The sequence below is a fragment of the Denticeps clupeoides genome, chromosome 1 (genome assembly GCF_900700375.1).
Source record: "Denticeps clupeoides chromosome 1, fDenClu1.1, whole genome shotgun sequence".
Lineage (NCBI taxonomy): Eukaryota > Metazoa > Chordata > Actinopteri > Clupeiformes > Denticipitidae > Denticeps > Denticeps clupeoides.
In genome coordinates, this window is record NC_041707.1 from 8,413,075 (window position 1) to 8,434,023 (window position 20,949).

General features: G+C 44.1%; 1 protein-coding gene across 1 annotated transcript in view; it reads right to left on the reverse strand.

Annotated features, from left to right (window-relative positions):
* Nucleotides 1-15,810, reverse strand: part of arhgap5 (Rho GTPase activating protein 5) — a 29,645-nt gene extending 13,835 nt beyond the window's left edge. The window contains exons 1-3 of the mRNA XM_028975370.1: nt 15,525-15,810; nt 9,198-13,080; nt 8,337-8,490 (exon numbers count right to left, since the gene is read on the reverse strand). Of these exons, the coding sequence (XP_028831203.1) occupies nt 8,337-8,490; nt 9,198-12,905 (3,862 nt within the window). The 5' untranslated portion in view covers nt 12,906-13,080; nt 15,525-15,810. The remainder of the gene's footprint in view (nt 1-8,336; nt 8,491-9,197; nt 13,081-15,524) is intronic.
* Nucleotides 15,811-20,949: the final 5,139 nt, after the last annotated feature.

Sequence of the window (20,949 nt, forward strand, 5' to 3'; positions counted from 1 at the left end):
CCGCCCCTTGGCCTGAAGATGACGCTGGCAAAGCAGGTTGGACTTACAAGCCAAACCGCCACAGATCTGCGCTCAGCAGGAAGTGAGTGGAGCAAACAGCCAGCTGAGACACAGGCAGACGTGATGCATCACAATTTTTCTATTTAGCTTCACCCATTTTGCCCTTTGAAAGTAACTAAAGCACAACAGCTTTTTAAAATAGAGAACTTAAAAAAAAAAAAAAAAAAGCCTCAAATTCCACACATTTCCTTAAAATGTGCTTTAATGCCCCCTTTCTGACTTATTTCAGTGTTTGGGTTTCTGGGTGCTACTGCTCAGTACAGAGAGTGGCAACTCTGTATTGTTTGCTAAAATATGATCTCCAGTCTCATATTTGTTTCTTGCTGCAGTGTGGTTTCCGTGTGTGATGCCCGGTTCATTTTTACTGGAATGACTGTCGCCCTGCAAGCTGAAAAAGCTGGAAACGGAGCCCAAATTCATCAGTGCAGTTTCCGACTGCTCAGTCATAGATCAGGAAGCTGCAGTACTGAACCTGGCTCCAAACCCCTACATGTGTGTGTGTGTGTGTGTGTGTGTGTGTGTGTGTGTGTGTGTGTGTGTGTGTGTGTGTGTGTGTGTGTAACACACGTATACAAACAGCTGCAAAGCTTGTAGGTATTTCTAAAAACGTTCGCTCCATCTGCTGTATAAAATGCAGGACGTCTGTGTTTGACATTGAGGACATCAGCACTGGCCACAGCATGACAATCACTGGCCGTTCAGCAGCCGGCTAATCCCTGAGGCTGAGAGAAGAGGGAGGGAGAGAGAGAGAGAGAGAGAGAAGGGGAGAAAAGACAGATGCATAGCTGCATAGTGTCACTCTTTATAAACCATAATGGCAGCAAGGTCCCTCAAGGAGGCTTTAGAAGCCACCCCCTCATCCAACTAAACCACTCAGCATCTCCCAAAACAGAGGCTCTGTTCACATTTCCTTAAACAAGATCATGCTTTCTAAAATGCACTGCGTACAGCACAATAGCAACTATTATTAGTACATTTAGCCCATTTAGTTGCTAAACCCTTCAGGGGCATTTAAAGACCAGTTTCTAGAGGCTTGGGACAATTTTATGGCTTGCACCTTCTGCTTCTGAGCAGATCTTGTGGCATGAAAGATGATTTTCCAGCTCAATACTCCTTCACCAGCTAAAATCCATTCCCAGTCGACGATTGGGAAATAGAAGGGAAGAAATGAACTGTCGGCTGGCTGCCCAGCCAATCAGATGAAAAGTTATCTGATAACCTACTGAGGCAACGTCCAAGCAATGTTAATGACGACGGAATGGTAATGCATATTAGAGGTGTGAAACTTCACAGGTCTCACGATTCAATTATGATTTTCAATGCATCCCATAAGTTTCCAAATACAGGAGTTAAGGTCTCGTTCTTTGATTTGCTGCAAAGAGCAGAAAAACCGTCGGCATTCAGTCTGCGCTCACCTGACACCACGAACATCTGAACCTCGGCGCCATGGCCGTACTTCTTAAAAGGGTTGAGCTCAATGCACCACGCTTGCCACGGGGCTCAGCGGCAAATTTCAACTTTGACCATGGTGCGTGCATACAAGGTCGTCGTGTTGCACACCGCAAAAAGCACAAAATTCCTACACGGAGCAGCGCTGTACTTAGTTCTGGCCACCACAGTCACTACCACCACTACTTAACTAGAATGTTGTTATGCCGCTGCCAATCACCAAGCATTGTCATTGTGATGTAATCAATTATGTTATGCACTGCATCGATGCAGAATAGTCCACGTCTACATCACAATGTATTGATTATAACTTCGACATGCCTAACGCATACACTACAATAGAGTTGTCTGTACTGTACAACCATGATTATGGGGTGGGAAAATAAAGCATTTGACAATTTGCATTATTGATATGCTTGCATCCATTATAATTTAGTATACAGTAGAGGCCAAAAGTTTGGACACACTTTGTCAATGTGTTTTCTTTATTTTCATGAACATTTTACATTGGTAGATTCTCACTGAAGGCATCAAAACTATTAATGAACTCATGTGGAGATTTGTACTTTACAAAAAAAGGTCAAATAACTGAAAACAAGTTTTATATTCTAGTTTCTTCAAAATATCCACCCATTGCTCTGATTACTGATTTGCACAATCTTGGCATTCTCTCGATGAGCTTCAAGAGGTCGTCACCTGAAATGGTTCTCAAACAGCCTTGAAGGAGATCCCAGAGGTGTTTGCCTTCACTTTGCCTTCACTCTGCGGTCCAGCTCACCCCAAACCATCTCGATTGGGTTCAGGTCCGGTGACTGTGGAGGCCAGGTCTCCACTTTTTGTTAAGTACATAACTCCACATGTGGTCATTCATAGTTTTGATGCCTTCAGTGAGAATCTACCAACGTAAATGGTCATAAAAATAAAGAAAACACATTGAATGAGAAGGTGTGTCCAAACATTTGGCCTGTACTGTATGTGCGTGGTGAAGTTGGGGATTTACTGCCATTTAGACATTCTTTAAGATTTGCAGTGTAGTGTGGAGTGGAAAGGGGGTGGGTTCAGGCAGGTATGTGGGCAGATGCCGACTCACTCGGACACATGCGCTTTCCATTAGGTTCATGCTCGCGTTCTGGACCACTGCAGAGCATCTCTGTAACTGTGTGACCCTTTCAGGAATAAAAGCCTAATGCACCAGGCGAGGCTGTTTCTGATGACCAGGGCTTCTGATCGGGGGCGTGGCCTCCGAGAGTGCAGACCCGCAGCTCGTGCCGAGGGGGCTTCGGAGCGGTGAGAGCCCTGATTAACTGCCAGAGGAAGGTGACCTCTGCTCTCCTGAGGTCATTGCATAATATTACAATAAATGACCTTTCAAAGCAGAGCCTGGACATAAAACACAACCAGACGGGGCCTCCTAATTTACTGAGCCCAGCAGTTCGGCATGCCTCACGGGGGCAGAGTTTTCCAAGAGCCAGTTTTTTTTTGTTTTTTTTTTAACCTCCTTATGTGGCCCATGTGCTCTCAACATGGCCCTCAAGTTAAAAATCAACCTTTACGTGAAAATGTCAACCAATTTCACTCAAATGGAAAAATAATTATAATCATTAACAGGAGCACGGGATGGAACAGCCGGCTGAGAGCGTGAGCAGAGACCCAGAGCCGCGACGGACCAAAGACCGAGGAACCACGGAGCAAATAAACCAACAATCGCAGTCAATTAACACACTGCCATGCAGTCCATTTTCTCTATTCTTCTCTCTCCCTCTCTCTCTCAGAGACACACGCTTGCTCGTTGTCTCTGTCTGCAGTGTCCACAGCCGAGGGCTACAGATCACAAAATGGAGGAGGGAAAAGAAAATAAAAAGAAGAAAAATGAGGGGAAAATAAAGAGAAAAGGCGCCACTTGTTTAGGCGTGCATTAAAAAAACATTGAGGGGGAGAAGAAAAAAAAAAAAAAAAAAAAAAAACCAAAGACTGATTCCTTTAGGTTACACAATGCGAAAGGATAAGAAACAGACAGCGAGAGAAAGGAAGAAGGAAAGCCGGGATGGAGCTTTTCATCTGAAGGGCCCTTTTCAGAGGAGGTGCTTTCAAAAGGCCGTTGAATGGAGCCGTGCGATGCTCAGACACTGCCACGGGCAAACCGTCCAATCACGGCCGGCTAACCGGCAGAGTGGCCAGCAGACAGGGCGTGCGCTGCGGGTCACGAAAGCCTCGTCTGCTTCAAGTGCAGAAAACATGCCATCAGAAGCTTCAAAATATGTACATTTATTGCAGAACAATGGAACTGCGCCTCTGTCTGTGGTTACACAAACATGCCTCTAAAATAAAAGTTGCGTAACAGCGAATGGTGACAACGCGCTGCATTATGATGTATTGGGTTAATGTGGGCTCCTACGCTACAAGAGCCTAGATAGCTGAGAGGATGTTTGGAATTATCTGGACTTCTCTTAAAATCAGAAAAAAAAAAAAAACATCCTTAATGACTGAAATGAAACCCCATCTTCGTAATACAGCAAGGTCCCGGGGAACATGGAACATTGTTTGGGCGGAATTTTGTTTTTAGTATTTTTATGGAGACTTTTTGTAGAATGTTAATGATGCGCTTATTTTTTTTTTTAAAAAACCCACAGTATCAGACAGCACTGTCATTTAAACAGTTAATGCCGGTCCTTGGAGCGCTGCATATAGACCAAAATCAGCAGCTACTTATTCGGTTCTTCCCGAGCACAATCAGGGATCATGGGACGCAGTGACTACTTCATAAAGAAGAGGCCTAACTGCAATATGTTTTATCCTTACGATAAACTCCTCAGTGTAGGCAGCGTATTGAGCTGTTGGTCTACAGCTCCTTGTGCACAGCGCATCCAAGCAGGATCTCTGCAGGAATGGGTTTATAAAGAATTCCATCAAGAAGCTTCTAAAAGCTTCAGCAACATGTCCTCTGAGATCTTCAAACATCTCGGATACTGTCTTTTAACAGATTTTATGTTTATCAAAAGTGAGAGAACACTGAGGGGGGAAATTCCATTCAAAGGATATTTGATGCAGCAACTTCGAGCTTCGACAAATCACTATATCTTAACAATCTAATATCATGATCATATAGAAAATGACACTTCAATGTTTAAATCACAGCATCAACGCTTTCCAAATAGATTAATCATAAGATTATGATATTTATAGACTGCTTGAAAATATGGCAATATGATTGTATATAAGTTGTAGACAGGGGCTTTGGGAAACATAACCATGACAAGTCTGGGATTCACCCATTCATCAGAGTCATGGGTTCAAGGAACAAACACTTGTGAATAAATACAAAAAAAAACTTACACCAAAATGTACCAAAGTTTGGTAATGTTTTTTAATGTAACCATGTTCATTAAAATCATAAAAACCATACTCTCCTGAAAAGGAGGTACCACAGAGTCCATGATCTGAGCTTAATGAATGATTTTCAAAGGACCGTGTGCCATTACATCTGCATGGATACGGGCTGTCAGGGACACAGGGACCACAGTGCTCAGCCTCTAATGACCAGCACCCAATCAACTGACCCCAAACAATTCATCAATGTCAGTGTTCATCAGGCTGTTCACTGTTCTGAATGTCCACACACACACACACACACACACCCTGCAGGGACAGAGAAAGAACAGAAAATAGCTACTGTTCTTTTGCAGAAACACACACACAATAAACAACAAAAAGAGTAGAAAATAGCTACTGTTTCCATTAAGGAAACCCACTTTCATACACACATACAGAGGGATGAAGAAAAAGGCAACCAATCTTTCTATTTCACAAAAACACACGCCACTGAGGGAAAAAAGGAAAAAACTGCCACAGCCAGACTGCATTTTGTGCCGGTGGCATGATGCCACCGCCAGGGAGGCTGCGCTGAACTGCACGCTCCACTTCCTCATCACACACAAGCAGCCAAATCCCATGATTCCTCTCAACACATCACGGCAGGCTGCTACTGCTCTGCAGTAACCGCTAATCCCGTAACGGCCCGTTACCTGCAGACACACACCTGAAGATGGGGCGTGGCTATCGGTGTGACTAGCGTCAGTCAACATACAGGTAACATCGAAACTTTTTGATAGGGTTGTCACAATAATAGCATTTCAAATTCGATAACACTACCCAGGAATATACTTAACGTCATTATTGATACCATGGGAAGAGAAATTATATTTTTTTAAATAAAATGTAAGAACAATACAGACAATAACACAAGACAACAATTTTTGTAATTACATTACCTAAGGAATGGCAAATATTTTTGTACATTTTGTAGTACAAAAACATATATTATTATTATAATTATGCTCTCAAATCAACACTGCGCAGTCTAGAATCATTAAAGACAGGCAGGAAGCCATTTGTCAAACACAGTTCCTATATGTTGGTGGAAAGTAAACTAGTGTTTACTCAGGATTCAGGATATGATATAAATGGACGCAAGCATGTTAACTTGTGTCGGTCACATTTTAACCTGGTATATAACTGCACATACATACATGGATACATGCGATATTAACATGAGCGTGCACCAATAGAACAAACAGCAGGTAAATACGAAGCAGGGTGCTGCTGCAAAGTTATCCAGCACAGGTGACCAGTTGATGCGTAACAGTGGCTAGAATGTGATTTTTCCAATTTCCCGCAACCTGCAGAGCTGTCATGAGCTCTGTTGGGAATCTGTACTCCACTGCTTTTCCTAAAGGACCCAGATTGTCTGTCGCAATAAACTGAAATTGAATTGTGAGAATTGAAATTGAATTTGCATTACATTTTTAGGGATTTAAAAAACCCTTTTCAGTTTCATTGAAATTCATTGGAATTCATATTGAAATGAATTCATTCTTATTCAGTTTGTGTGATTCAGATTGAAATATATTTAATTAAAATTCCCTTTCTACTGGCACACTGGTACATCAACTTTCCTGTATCGTGCTGGGGGGGGAATGAAGCTGAGTAGCATTCACGCTAAAAATAATCAGTGGTGATGATCAGATGTTTCATCACCCACGTTTGAAAGATCACTATTATTAACCAACAGCAATAACTGGGGGAGGGGTGGGATTCACAGCTGCTGCAAAGCACACGCACGCTAAACAACGCCTGATCGCATTAAGCTAAGTGTGTAGGAAATAAAGCCCAATAAGATCAAAATCCATTTATTCGCTCAACATGCCATAGTTCTTCCCCAGCCCCCACATCACCCATAACACAATTTATTAAAGGTGGGGCGGGTGGAAGCGCTTAATGAAATACTTGATTAACCGTGAGCATTTCTCAGAGAGCATCTGGAGGCTCAGGCACCGAAAAAACGTCTGGCATTAGCACAGCAGCATAGCTGTGGGTTCGGCTTTGGACAGATTCCTTAACTAAATTTTATCTAAGCAAAAGCCTGGGAGCTCAGTGATGAAGGCCAGGGGCCGCACCCTAGGCCCGACATGGGACTAATAAGTCCACCTAAAATCGGCAAAAATGCTAAATGGCCACTTGCCAAACTTTGTATAATGAAAACGAGGGCTCCTTGGAAGTTCAAAGTAAACTACTTTTATTCCCACCACTCAAATGCAGGTTTAAAAACATGAATTAATCTAAAAAAAGCAGACCTTAGCCTGGCCCTTAGCAAACCCTTAAAAGCAGACATTACGCAAACAACCTGCCGGCAATCAAGTGAAAACGCTTCAAGTTTACATGCACGCTCAACAAACTGCCAGGGGCAAATAACAGCTACTTCAGATTACGTAAGATCACAAAATGAGATCTTAAAGGGTTTCATTTTAGGACTAGGCAACTGACGCACATTCAGGCAACAAAAAAACCTTGCAGACAACACTCTTCAACCCAACACATTCTGACTTTTTTTTTTTAAATCTTAGCCCAATGTGCGATGAGCTACTTACAAAGCAGATATCACAATAATTGTAGCACAATATTAAATGACATTTTTCAGCCTGTAACCTTTACCAAAAGTTCATTTTTGTATAGGTGGCAAGATTACACAAGCCTAAATTGTAATGGAATTGACTAGTGTAGCGTCAACAGGCCATTGTTTTTCTAACAATGTCATATTGTTTGGGGCAACTGATGATCGATCACACAGACAAAAAAAGACCAAATGACTAATTCAGACATAATCTTGCACCATGAAAACAATTATATTTGCATCAGGAGTGTGTCTATATGTCTGCAATGTCTGTACACAAGAGCCACTCAAATAAAGGCTGTTATTAGTACTAGTACTTTCAACTAATTGCAATACACGATCTTTAAAAATCTAAATAATTTCATTATTTACAAAATGAAATAGTTGCATAACAAAATGGCATCTTTGTTAGTAAAATCAAACAAAATCACTTGAAAACTTCTGTATTCAAGTCAGTTCGTTCAAGATATAGTATTACATTAAGCACTGGATTAATAGTAATGTATATCCTGACATTGATATATTAATCACAGTTCTAACCAAGACAAAATGCTAACCAGGTCTACACCTTGCCTTTAGACTGCGATTATTTCTGTGCGCTAGTTGCCTGGAGCAAAACCCAGGAGTTGTCTGGGGTACGGAGAGAGTCTGAATTAATCCTGCCTTTTGTTTCAGCCATACAAAGCCAAGTCAAATCCAATTAAAGGCCCCAAGACATATGGGTCTTTTAAGACTACACTTTGGAAGGAGTGTAGTATGTGCTGATGCTCACACCTGAATAATAGTTTGAACACTGGGAATTACCTAAGAAATATGGGCTAAAACACAGAATGTTATACAATACATGAAAACCTCAAAGTCAACGGGCAGAGAGACTCACCAGTGCGCTCTATGTATTCCACACATTTTTCTATAAACAATGGGATTGGACGCTCAGGGGTGACGAGGTTCTGAAGGGGCACACCAAAATAGTTGCTTTCCCAATTCCTCCGTGTGGGTGGGTACAAAGGCTTGGCAGGCTTGGTAGATTTGGGCTGAGGCAAAAGAAGGTACAGTCAGTGCCCAGGCAGCTTAACCTGCCATTCAGTTCTAAAGTCTTCGCAAAATAAATAAGCAGCTTTCATTGCTTTTTTTCTCGGTTTAATAAAGCCACACATTAAAGCAGATGTGAAATATGAAATAATACCACATTTTTTTTAAATGCTGAACTGGATTTCACAAGGGAAAAGGTGAAAGAAATACCCCCCCCCCCCACACACACACACAACAAAGCTTCTTCCTTTTACTGAAAGGCAAGAGAAGGGAATGAGAACACTTCCTACACTAGTTCGGAAAACTGCTTACAAATGCCTTAAACATCTGGCCTGATGCTGTCTGAACTACGCTGTGGGATGTCCACAAATTCCTCAAATGAATAAATTTCCTAACCACTTTGACAGCACAGAGGTTAAGCGTATGTGCCAATTTGAATTTACAGTGCAAAATTTGATGCAGTGATCACAGCTAAAATCAATTAAAAATGCATCTGGAATACTCTTCTTATTACATAAATTCATCATTTACTGAATAAGAAAAAAAAACTTTTATCTACATTACTGTACAAGAAAGTCACTATGTATAAGATCCGTTTCCTGTCCATTGATCAAGCCTAGTACTGTACTAAAAAAAAATCTTTGATAAAGTTCTCCAATAAAAAATGCTTTTTCATGCTGAATCGATGAATGGTAATCAGAAAGCCTACCTTTTTGGGTTCCTTCAGCTTTTGCGACTTCTTCTTCCTAGTCTTTTTTTCATCCTGCTCAGGATCTGAGGTGATGGCAGGGTTGTCTATTCCTCCTTTCCAAGGGTCTACAGGTGAGAGCAGGGGGTCCTCTTCACTCCCCCGATTACCTCTGTTCTTCTTCTTCTTCTGCAAAGCTGGTCCCGATTCTTCATCACTCACATCCGAATGGACCCGTCTGTGATACGCCTTTGTCTTGGTAAAGAGAATCTTGGAGCGGTGCTTGTACTTTGAAGGCCTCCTGCTGCCCTGATACTTGCAGTCAAACCCATTTTCCTTATCTCCATGATGGACATTGAGCCCCCCAAAGGAATTGCGCCCCTTGAAATGACGACCTTGTGAATCTTCCGGAACAGCATAAATGTCATCATTAATGCCCTTTGCTCTAAGAGTGTCTACAGGCTCTGCATAATTGTCAGAAGCCTCAATATCATCAACATGCACCATTGGCCCTCGACCTCTTCGATGAGTGTTTCGCATTCCTGCCTCAATAGTCTTAAGAAGGTTAGGGTCCAGTTTCTTGACATGTTTGGGAAGGACAGGCTTGGGTTTCACTGGAGGAGGCACTTTGTGGTTGCGGTCATGGTCACCCACCGGAGTGCTGTGGATGGGATACTCATTCCCTTCCAAGTCAGTCCTGTACTTGTTCCGTTCACTAGGAGGGGGAAGCAGCTGGACATCATCTCCAATAGGACTGTAAGGAGGAGGGCCCTCAGTATCATCCTCTGAGTCCGCATAATAGTTGTATGCAGGTGAGTGTCTGTGTGGTGACTGAGGAAACACATCCTCACTAGCGCCGGTCCCATCCCGAGTGCTGTCAAACATGAAGGAGCTCTCAATGCTGTTCTTTTTCTCAAGCACCTCATTGAAGAATGGTGTGAAGACCTCAGTCTGGCGGTGGTACTGGGACAGGGAGTAAAGAGCGGTGAACTTAGCTGTGATTTCAGTGGCAATGTGTTCCCCTTCAGTCATCAACTCTTTGATGGCCTCGTTCTCAAAGAAGTCCGCCTGACTGTCTGTAATGGCCACCATTTGAACAGGAATAACATCATTAACCTCTGCCAGGAAAGCCCTCAACATAGCCATCGAGGACTTACGTTTTGCAGAGTACACCAGAATGTACCCATGGACCAGTTCATCCTTCCTGATGCCAATTGAAGAGTGGTATGAAAGGACAGTGACCTGTATTCGTCTGCGACTGTCACCAATGATTTTGTCAAGTATTAGAGTGTTGCTCTGACCTGGGTGACCGGCACTACAGGAATGTGAATCTAAGAAGGGAGAAAGGATGAGGTCTACACTGAAGGGATCACCACACATGGCACACATCACGATCCGAAGATCAGTCTCGGAAAGGTCCTTAATGGAGGGCATAGGGCTCATCACATCAAAGTTGTGTTTGAGGCCCTCAAGAACGCTTCTTAGGGCTTGTTTTATTTGTGACTCATTAAACTTTCGTGCAAATGTACCAGAAGGAATATCTACAAAGGTGCACTGTAACTTATTAGCAAGCTGCTGGCCCTGATGCCTCAAGATGGGCATGTTTTTGCAAACGCTGTCTCTCTGGTTTGCCAAAATTAGAATAAACGGCAAAGGCTGGGAAAACCTGTCTCTTCGGCTCTGTGCAATGTCTGCTCGTAATCGAGAAATGCAGTCACCAATAAAATTCAGCGACTCTATTGAGCTGAACACACAGAAGCATCCATGAGGCTTGAATGAGGACGCCCAGGAATGGCTCAAAAGCAAGGAGTTGATATCAACAGACATGAGGTCTAACTCATAGATCTTGCCATCTAGAGTGTATTCATCGTCTGTGGACTGTGCTCTGATTTCGTTAGCCAGTTCTTGAGCCAGCCCATCCCTGCCCAGGAGACACAAGTTGACTTTATCAATATTGGCACTGTTATAGTACAGAGTGGATCGACCATGGTCCAGCTGTACCAGCCTGTTCGCAAGGACAAGTTCTACTTTTAGATCCACACAGCCCAATCCACTTAGGCAGGTCTCCTTGGTAGGGTGATATACAAAACCAATGTGCTTCAGCAACAGAGATTCTCTATCTGGGGCGAGTTTCTGAAGAGCCCTGTATCTGGGTTCTTCATTCAGTACTGCATGTATCTCACTCATTTTGTCACAGCTTGGAGTAGCATTTAAATCAAGGTCATAAAACAACTCAGAGTGCTCAAAAAGCATTTCCTGAAACTCCTCTTTGGCTCTTTCAACAATTTCCTGCTGGTGTCGATTGTAAACATCCCTACGATCTGACTCTGTGATAAATTTGAAAGCCTCATCCTCCATGACAAAACACATGACTTCTTCCCAGGGCTGCCCTGGACTGATGAAATGCACCCGTTCCAACGTCTTTTTGAACTTCTCTTTCATCTCCATTCTTCTTTTCTCAGCAATCAAATGCTGGACATGGCTTAGATAGATCTTCTCCCCTTCAAACGTTTTGAGGATATCAAAGGGCACCCTTCTGTCATTGATTTTGTCAACGTGGTCAGTCAGATCCCAAGGGGTGTGTTCCAACACAACAAACCAGTACTGAAACTCAGGCCGGGTCCTCATAAGGCTCTGTGCCTCAGTCCAGCTCAAGTTCTCAATCTCGTCAAGGTTACTGAGCAGGTTATTAAGTATTTTTGGCAGAATGGAGAGATATTCGTCTCGTCTTTTCTTGATATGTTCATGCTTAAGCTGTTCAATGTGCTTGGAAAATGTGTTTCGTGCCTTTCTAGTGCCTTCAAGGTTGATAAATTCATTATAGTCAGGCTGGTTTTTCAATGAATTGCTGACCACCTTCCAATTGGCATGATAATCCCGAACTGTCTGTACAACAAGCTTTTCAAATCTGTCTGTCACTGTGGCCACTAACTGTCTCTGAATTTTGTATGATTCCATATATGGGATGATTTTGGGTTTGCCGCGTGTTTTGTCCATCTGCTGAGTTAGAGCATTGAAACAAAGGTCAACATTAACCAACAAACGAGCGGATGTCTCAACAACTAGAAGATTTTTTTTGTTTGCAGCAAATGCTTGGAGGTCCCTTAGATATTGTTCTACACACTCATCACATTTTGTTGCAGCGATGATGGTAGGTTTTTTCGTCTTGGCAATCTGTGAGTACAGAGTATTGACAAATTTCATCTGGTCATCAAACTTTCTGTTGCATCCTTTGCTCACATCTATGCACAAAACATAGCCATCAATATTCAGCTTTCCATCTGGCATTTGCTTCTGGTCAAAGTCCTGTTCCAAACCAAGTTGGTCTGTGCAAATGTACATTAATTTCTCAGCAGACTGCAGCTTGGAGGCTGCAGCACGCTTAGTGTATGGCTGCAAGTTTGTGCTCCGATGGGGCAAGAACGTCTGATCATCAATGAACTCAGTCTGTTCAATGACATGTATTTTACACTCAAGGCCATCATCACCTCGGTGCAGCACGTCCCCCCAGTACAGGAAGTGATCATTGTTTACCACACGCCCTCCAAAGTCGATTGTGCTCAACACAGAAGTGTGCTCTGAATAGTAGTTGTCGGCACTGGGCCGCACGTATCTGTTACACAGACAAGACTTGCCCACTCCACAGTTGCCTTTCTCTTTCTCCGTCCCTGAGAGCCCAACTACGCTTATAGCATAGGTTGGGGGGCGGGGCTCTTTATTCTTGGCCATTATATACCCCCTGTCATTGCCTTTACACTCTCAGCAAAGTTGTCCTGCAGGGCACAGCTGAACTTCCATTTTTCAGTAAGGTGCATATTTCATGGCTGTGTTAATGGGTCGTCCCTTTTCGTCCCTGGATCATTAGTGTTTCTGGTGGCTGATGCTCCACCATTTAATCACCTTCCTAAAAAAAAAAAAAAAAAAGAAGAAAACCTTCATTAAAACACGAAACACACATATTTACATTCGACTAGCACAATTGACTATTTTGCTTTTTTAATTTTTACTCCATGGTGAACATTTAATGAAACCGCATTTCTTCAATATCTTTAAACTTCTGGAACTGCTCATCAGCTAAGACAGAAGAAAAGAAACATGACATTAATAAATGTGGGGTATACAAATTGATATTCATTTAGACACCCTGAGTAGAAATCATTCATCAAACTCCATGCACATTAATAAAGGGACAGTTAGCAACAATATAATCTATTTAGATATTACTGAACATAGGAATATTATTATTTTTATTTAAGGTTACCTGTGTGCCAACATAGTGAAGCATTAAAACAAAATGCACACCCTTAAGATCCCACAATGTCCTTTAGGTTCAAAGTGCAGACCTGAAACAGCCATTAAACCAGATTTTAATTGTACATTAAACCCTGACAAATACAGCTCATACAAATAGGTAAATGCAACTCCCATCCAAATAACTGATTTAAAAAGGATTTAGAAAGAGAATAAAGGACCACGAGTGCATGTAATAAAATAAAAATCAAATGAAACCTAAATGTTTTTAAAAAATAACGTTCATGTCCAGAATTCGGGTGTCGAGTCGACATATCTCTGTATTCTCTGTATATTCTTGTCGTCGTTTGCGTTCACCAACCTACACAAGGTTCATCTCTACACTTCTCTGCTTCAGGTAGCGCATGATGTGCTGGGTCTGGAACTGTTCAGGGTGGACTGTTGTAGCTGTTTAACACAACTAGGCGCAAAAAACGACTAATTGCATCACAGAACACTAATTGCATCGTGAATGAGGTTCAAAACGCGGAGATTTGCGAAGTCAGTCTAGAATTTATCCCTTCCCGGTTCTTGCTGACAGAACGAACACCTAGTTGAAGCCGATTCGCGCGGTGTGTTCGCCGCTAAAAGGCCTGGCTGGCTCGAAATAACGCAGAAGTCACTTTTTTTTTTTTAATGAATAAAAAATAAATCCGTGAGAGCGGCCGCCCTCGGCTGTAAAACACGCCCAAAAGCGTGTAGCCGAGTCCCCGCTGAACCCGTCCGCTCGCCCTCCCTCAGTCCCAGCTAGCGCTATCGCAATGCTAACGGTAGCCGGTTAGCACGGCTTGGAGAAACCGTACCCGCGGCCGGGGAGAACACGTCGACGCGTTCCTCGGAAAGCACAAATCGAGCGGGCCCGACGTGTTCGGTGTAACAGCCGACCTGCTCGGCAGGACTGTGGCTTGAACGAAAAGCAACGCGCTTTTACTCGCCCCTTCACCTGCTTAATGCTAGGCTGCTAATGCTACCGAAACGAACGCGTTGCTACCTGTGAGACTCCGGAGGGAAACGGTCCGACGAATAAAAAGATTTTTTTTTTTTTTTTTTGCCAAACGCAAACTGCAGTGCGTTTGATTACGTTAAAAACCAGAAGGCGTCGAGGGCTTCAGGGAGAAAACCCCCGACAGCAAGTGCCTCGTCTGCTGCACTGAAAACAGGATGGTCTATAACATCACGTCATTAGAAAAGTTGAACATTAACTCTCACGCTGGCGACTTTTATTACATTAACAGCCATAAATTACAGAATTATTGGTTGTGTTAAGGGAGGCTAGATATTCGTGTGGCAGAACCCAGCTCCCAGATTGATGCCATTTTCGACAGAGTTTATAAGCAGAAGGGACGGCTGGGCCGGTCACACTCCGTGTCACGAAACTCGACGCGGTCTTAGGCTAAATCGGTTTAACACAAAAGGTTATTAAAAAAAAACATCTTATCGGAAATTAGCTCCGCCACGCTAGTTCCCACCGGTGGTGCTAACCAAGGGATGGGCCGGTGTAGGGCGCACGACTCTCGCCTCTCGGTGAGAAACCACCGGGTCTCCGTGTATCCATGACACATGAAATCACGGCAGAAGTCCACGGGACCCATTCGGCGAAGGTGTTCCGCGAACGTGGGACATTATAAAGCCCGCGACGTGACCGAAAGGAAGCGGAGATTTGGGGCTAACGCGTGTTAGCCACCAGGGCAGCGCAGGGATCAGGCTGGCGACAGGACACCCGGAGAAGCCCCACTTCGTGCAGGGCACGGGTGGCGCAATGCGAGCCGCGAACACGGCAAGATGGGACAGAACAAACGAGGACGACGGGGAACAATGTCAGCCTTCGGAACGAAAAAAAAAAAACGCTGCACGCAGACTGACATCACGCCGCAATAAAGCCTGCGGTCGAACAATACGCTCCGATGGGGGCGATTATTAAAGCCCCCGCGTTTCTGCTTCTGACACACTTCCACTTCTTCGCCTCGTTTGTGTGGCCGGATGATGAACCAAACAGACCACCGGCTGGACGGCCGCGTAACAAGGCAAAACTGCCCGCTCCCAAATAAAATTCCCTACCTAACATGGTCGCTCCCAGCTCCCGACACCACGGAAGAGACACTGCATTCCAAGTATCTTCTGTAATTCCCACGGATTCGATGGTGAAAGGCACTCGAACTCGTTTGTTAGCGTAGCGTGTAGGTAAATCCCAATAAAATCCCCGCAGCGCGTTGCCTCCGTGTATTCGTGTGGATTTTTTTTTTTTTTTTGAACGATATTGATGGTATGCGTGTAATCCGAGACCCACTCCCTCCCCTCTCATTCCAGTCAGTAATGGCGACGGATGGATCCTGCTCTCCTGCTCCCACTCTCTCTCTTTCTCACTCACTCACTCACTCTCTCTCTTTCTCACTCACTCTCTCTCTCTCTCAATCCCCCCACGAACTTTTCCATGCGGGAGGGCGCGCACGTCTGGGGTGCATCCGCACAGGAAAACCCCGAAATCTACATATTCCAATGTGTTCTTCAGCACGACGTGGCTTCGGTACCGTTTTTACACGTAGGTCAGAGGTCACCGTGGCAATTTATCGTCATCATGCTTGCTGTTTGCTAAGCCAAGGAGGGTGGGCAGGTTGACTACTGACAATAAGGCTTTGAATTCCTGAATTCGGATGATTGGGGCTTAAAACGCCGTTGGCTCGTCTATGTGTGAACATACCAAATAACAAATTGGCGTAAACAGGCAGCGAAATGCAACGCACTACAAGGCACATTATCAAATTTGGACAAGGCATCCAATTCATTTCAGATCAGATCGGTTCAATGGGACAGAGCTGCCTTTTGGAGTGGTGCCATGTCGTTTTATGTTCCACCCTGAGGCTTTTAGTTTCAGCACTCGCAAAGTGGATTTTAAGCAGATTGACTAAACCGGGTTTCCGATCCCAATCTAAAAGCTTGCTGAGCATAGCAGGGAGAGCAGCACAGTGTGTTACGGTATGGACATGGCGTGTGTGGGTGTTTTCATTTAAACATTAAGTACAGAAAAGAAAAATCCAGTGCAGAGAGTCATATATTATTCCAGCCTTTTGATACAGTTTTCATCTCTGCTCATTAGCCAGGAGCCTATCCTCGAATTCTAGAAATAATTAACAGGAAATAAATGAAACTGAATTCAGCCCAAAGCTGATAAAAAAAGTCACATGAGACACTGCAGTTATGCGTCGCACCAAATTAAATTTGACCTTATTTGTGGATAGATTATAGAAACGTCTTGGCCTCCTTCATGATTGTACCCCATACTCCGGAGGATTTTAAATCACACCTGAAAACCCATTTTTTCCTCCTCAGCATGAATTTCCTCATTTTAGCATTCTTTTGCTATTTTATATGTTTATACAGAGTATTTTTAGTGCAGCATTTGCATTGGGGCAGTGGAGGCCTAGCATGTAAGGGAGCAGACTCATAACTTCAGTTTACTAAGGTTCCACTGAGCAAGGCACCGTCCCCCCCACACTGCTCCCTGGGCGCCTGTCACGGCTGCCCACTGCTCACCAAGGGTGATGGTTAAAAGCAGAGGACACATTTCGTTGTGTCACCGTGTGCTGCGCTGCAGAGTTTCACAATGACAAAAACAATCGCTTTCAATTCTTTTGCGTAACCATTGCACAGCAGGTTGATTATTGTCTGCCCTCACCGCCATTGTCATTTGTTTGAACTTGCTTGTGTAGGTTCATATTTGGAGATATAGTAAAGATGTATCATAATTGAAGCTATGCTGGCCTTAAACTGTGTGGTTTCCAGAGGGCTGCCCAAAATATGGGCTTAATTGAATCAAGGCGCCCACAAATTCTGCTGCCACCCATAGTGCATTGTGGTCCTTGGTGTGAAACCAATGATCAGTCTTTATGGAACCCGTATTCGCTAGACCATTCCAGTAGTCTTTCCCTTAGCCCATGTGTTAAACACAGCAGGCATATGCCCTGCACTGAGCAGTCTGTACAGTCTTTGACTTTCTGTTTCCCACTATGTCTTTATAACATGTTTCTTTCTTTGAGAACATTTTGGAAGCATTGAATGGAATTTAATGTAATTTCGATTGTTTGAAGAATTCTAAACAGGTCGAAGGACAGGAGTCTGTACGTTATTATGCCTTGGTTGTTGGGTGTGGACTCTCAACGGTTTCTCTGCAAGTCAAATACAATGCAAAGCACACAAAGAGAAGAGCAGGAAGTGAAGTCCTGTCAAGTTTACATGTCCCCCAGCATTTGTGTTCTCAGCGTTTGCCCTTTTAGCCAACCACTTACCAGCTCACTCCATATCGCTACAGATTTATTGCTCTGGACTAGTGGGTGCATGCAAATGTTTAAAAGAGAATACGAGATTATTTTCCATCTTAGGCCAACTGTTGACCGGCCAGGGTGAGTGTGAGACAAGATCCCTCTGTTCTGGCTTGGCTTACCGCCCTCAGTCAATACGAACAGGAACACGGAGCAGGAATTCAAGACCGTCCCGGAACTGTACTAGCTGTCCGCGCAGCACACTTCCAGCGGGGTCAAAGGTCACTCAATGAGAACATGACCTGTCCCGTCACTGTTGCTGGATCCAGGACAGTTAAAGCAGAGCTCCAGGAGCTCCAGCAATTATTTGCAAGCCTGAATAATTGTGTGGTAAATAATGGAATATTATAACGTTGAACTGGCTATAAAGAATGTTTTCCTTTCACTTCTTCATTTTTGTGCTATTTCGGTGTCGGTGTCACTCACATTATTTTGTCCGAACACTCGACCGCCCCGAGTTTGTACGTTTTGTATATAGACTGCATCTTAATAGAAGTGCAGTATGATGCTGCAGATATATTCAGCGTGAAGATGCATTAACCAAACTCCACAGAATAGAAGCATTTGTAACACCTCCCACAACATCTACAGAGCCATGGCAACCAAAGCAGCACACGCTCGCAGCAAGAGGAGAAGGAAATACACTGCCACGCCGCTGTCATTTACCACAGCTTGTGACATTATGTGGAAATGGGCCATTATGTAACAGACAGTTCGTTCCCCGACGGTGTTGCCAGAACTCTGGTTTGACATTGCGACCTGCCGCAAAGCGGGGCCAACACCACCCGATCCCAACACAGTCCCAGATCCACAAGACGACTTTGCACATAAACACCAGCGCACATAAACAGGCCGTTACTGACTGCGGAGAGTACAAGTGGGCCACATCAATTATGCATCTGAAAACAAACCTCATTCAAGAGGAGCAGAAGAATGGGAAGCATGTCAAGTGTGTTTGCTCTTGTGAATTGCAATTAAATGCCTGCCCACATTTAGTTTTTGACAGAAGGTAAGTAAACCAAGCAACCATGGTCTTAATCTGATCAGTCTCCTGTTCATGGACGTAAGCGTAGTCCTAAACGTTTTTGAATGGAGAATTCCGTTGAGGTTCTCTTTTAGTCTAGGACCAGGTTTGATCCATGAACAGGAAACCGAGCCTTACAGTTTAAAATTCAGTCCCTGCACATTGACGTTTCAATGTTTTTTTAACCCCTCGTTCCCCCAGAGCGACCTCTAACCCAGTTTAAGCAAAAATTCCCAGCAAACATCTTCCCAAGAGCTTTTTAAATACATTTTTTTAGGTCAGTTCATTCCATTGTTTATCACAGTGTGAGAAATGTGAGAAAATCAACAGTGTGAACTCACCACATGTAAACTCAACAATGCTCCTAGCTGGCATTTTAACATTTATTCAGGGACAAATCAGTGTCATGATCAGCACTGAATCGCTATTCAATATTCAGCCAGTTTAGGAAATCAACTAATCAATTCACCAATGGCATAAACTTTTCAGTAAAATATTGCTATTGAAATAATGTTGATATTTTAACAGACAGACATTTCTATTGTATGTTCTACAGTATTTAACCATTTTTCAGTCAAGGCCATCTCAATTCATCAAGGACACTTTTTAGTTGAACAGGAAGTTGTATTCAGGTTCATCAACCTGCATGATTTCACCTTGAGATCTTCTGGTTTGAATGAGATCATATGGAAGCATGAGTCAGCTCTACCTCAAAAGTTATTGTCACCCTTCTTCAGACTAGTTTTACAGGATGTTTAAACGGCTCCCGAAGCGCAATGCAAATGCCCAGGCTTTTCCCTCCGAAGGGCGGAAACGTGTTTAAATGCTCGAAAGTTATCTCAAACTGTAACTTTTCTCATTGTCACCATACTGTATACTCTGCGCTTCCTGAACCATAATAGAGCCGTGTGGTGCCTACTGCACCAAAACTTGTATCCTCTGCACCTAGGAGTTTCGTGGAGAAGATCATCAGCGGAGTCGGAAACTTCATGAACAGGTTTGGGTTAGAAAAGAAACAGAAAAGAAATAAATAAAACAGTAAAGCGGAAACAATTACTTGTACTTTGCTGGTGCTGATATGCAAGCATGGGCATGCGTCAGCATGGCGCAGGCATTTCAGAATAAAACAATTAGTCGAAAGAAACAGCCCCACTTCCGATATAATGATGGATTTGCAGAGGAAAATGAGCTGTCGTGGGTCCCGTGGTAGGACAGTTAAATGAACAGTGGGCACTCACCACCATGGCAATCGGAGATCTTTTGCTTAATCGGAACCCCGAGGCCAGCCCAGTCATTGCCAGTTTACCTTGAGCGCTGGCCCCTGGCTCAGACACACCCTGCAGGCTGGACCGTGGAAACAGGGGAAGGTGCCGGGCGGGCGGTGGAGGGCTAGTTTTTAAGGCACATGAGCCTCACACACGTCCTTCAGCGCCGGCGTGCTGCGGCAGCTGACATCAAAAGCACAGCGCCAGTCTGTATGTCCGCTCTCTCCCGGCCTGTTCTCTGGGCGTCGGTCTGTCTGTGCTCCAGTCTCCTCTTCTGTGCCTCCTTCTTCCTCACGGTTATGAATAATTCACCACCCCAACCCCCAAATCTCCCCCAGAAACGCTTCAGATCTGCAGGTTCTAAGCAACTGTGTTGGGGAGTCCTCCTGTGCCCCGCAGTTGCCGCGCCCTTTTGTGTTTGGCATTGATTCTGTGGGAATAGATAAGGCCAATAATCTCTGAAAACAGCAAGAAAAACAGTTCACCTGAATATATTAAGTGGTCACTAATTCCTTCTATTATTTTTACGCCTCTCAGTCATTTAGTCAAAAGTAATGCTGGTGGGTTTCTTTTGTTTGGAATTTGGGGAACTCTGGGCCCTTTTGACAGAGAACAGGAAGAGAGCGGCGACTTGAGTCTGGGGGTCCCGCCGCCCCCCGACGCCTATTGAGCTGAGCGCACACATGCCCTCCCAGTGACGCAGTGCAATTGGAACCAGCTGCTGGTATTTACCCTCAGCACAGCCACAGCTGCATTGCCACGGCAACCGCTCCACGCTCCAGCCCGCCAGGCGGGGCAGGGTTGCCGAGGTCACTGGAGACGGGGGGCCTCCGATTTTGGCTGGGGGGGGGTCTCTTACCTGCTCCCACGTTTTCCAG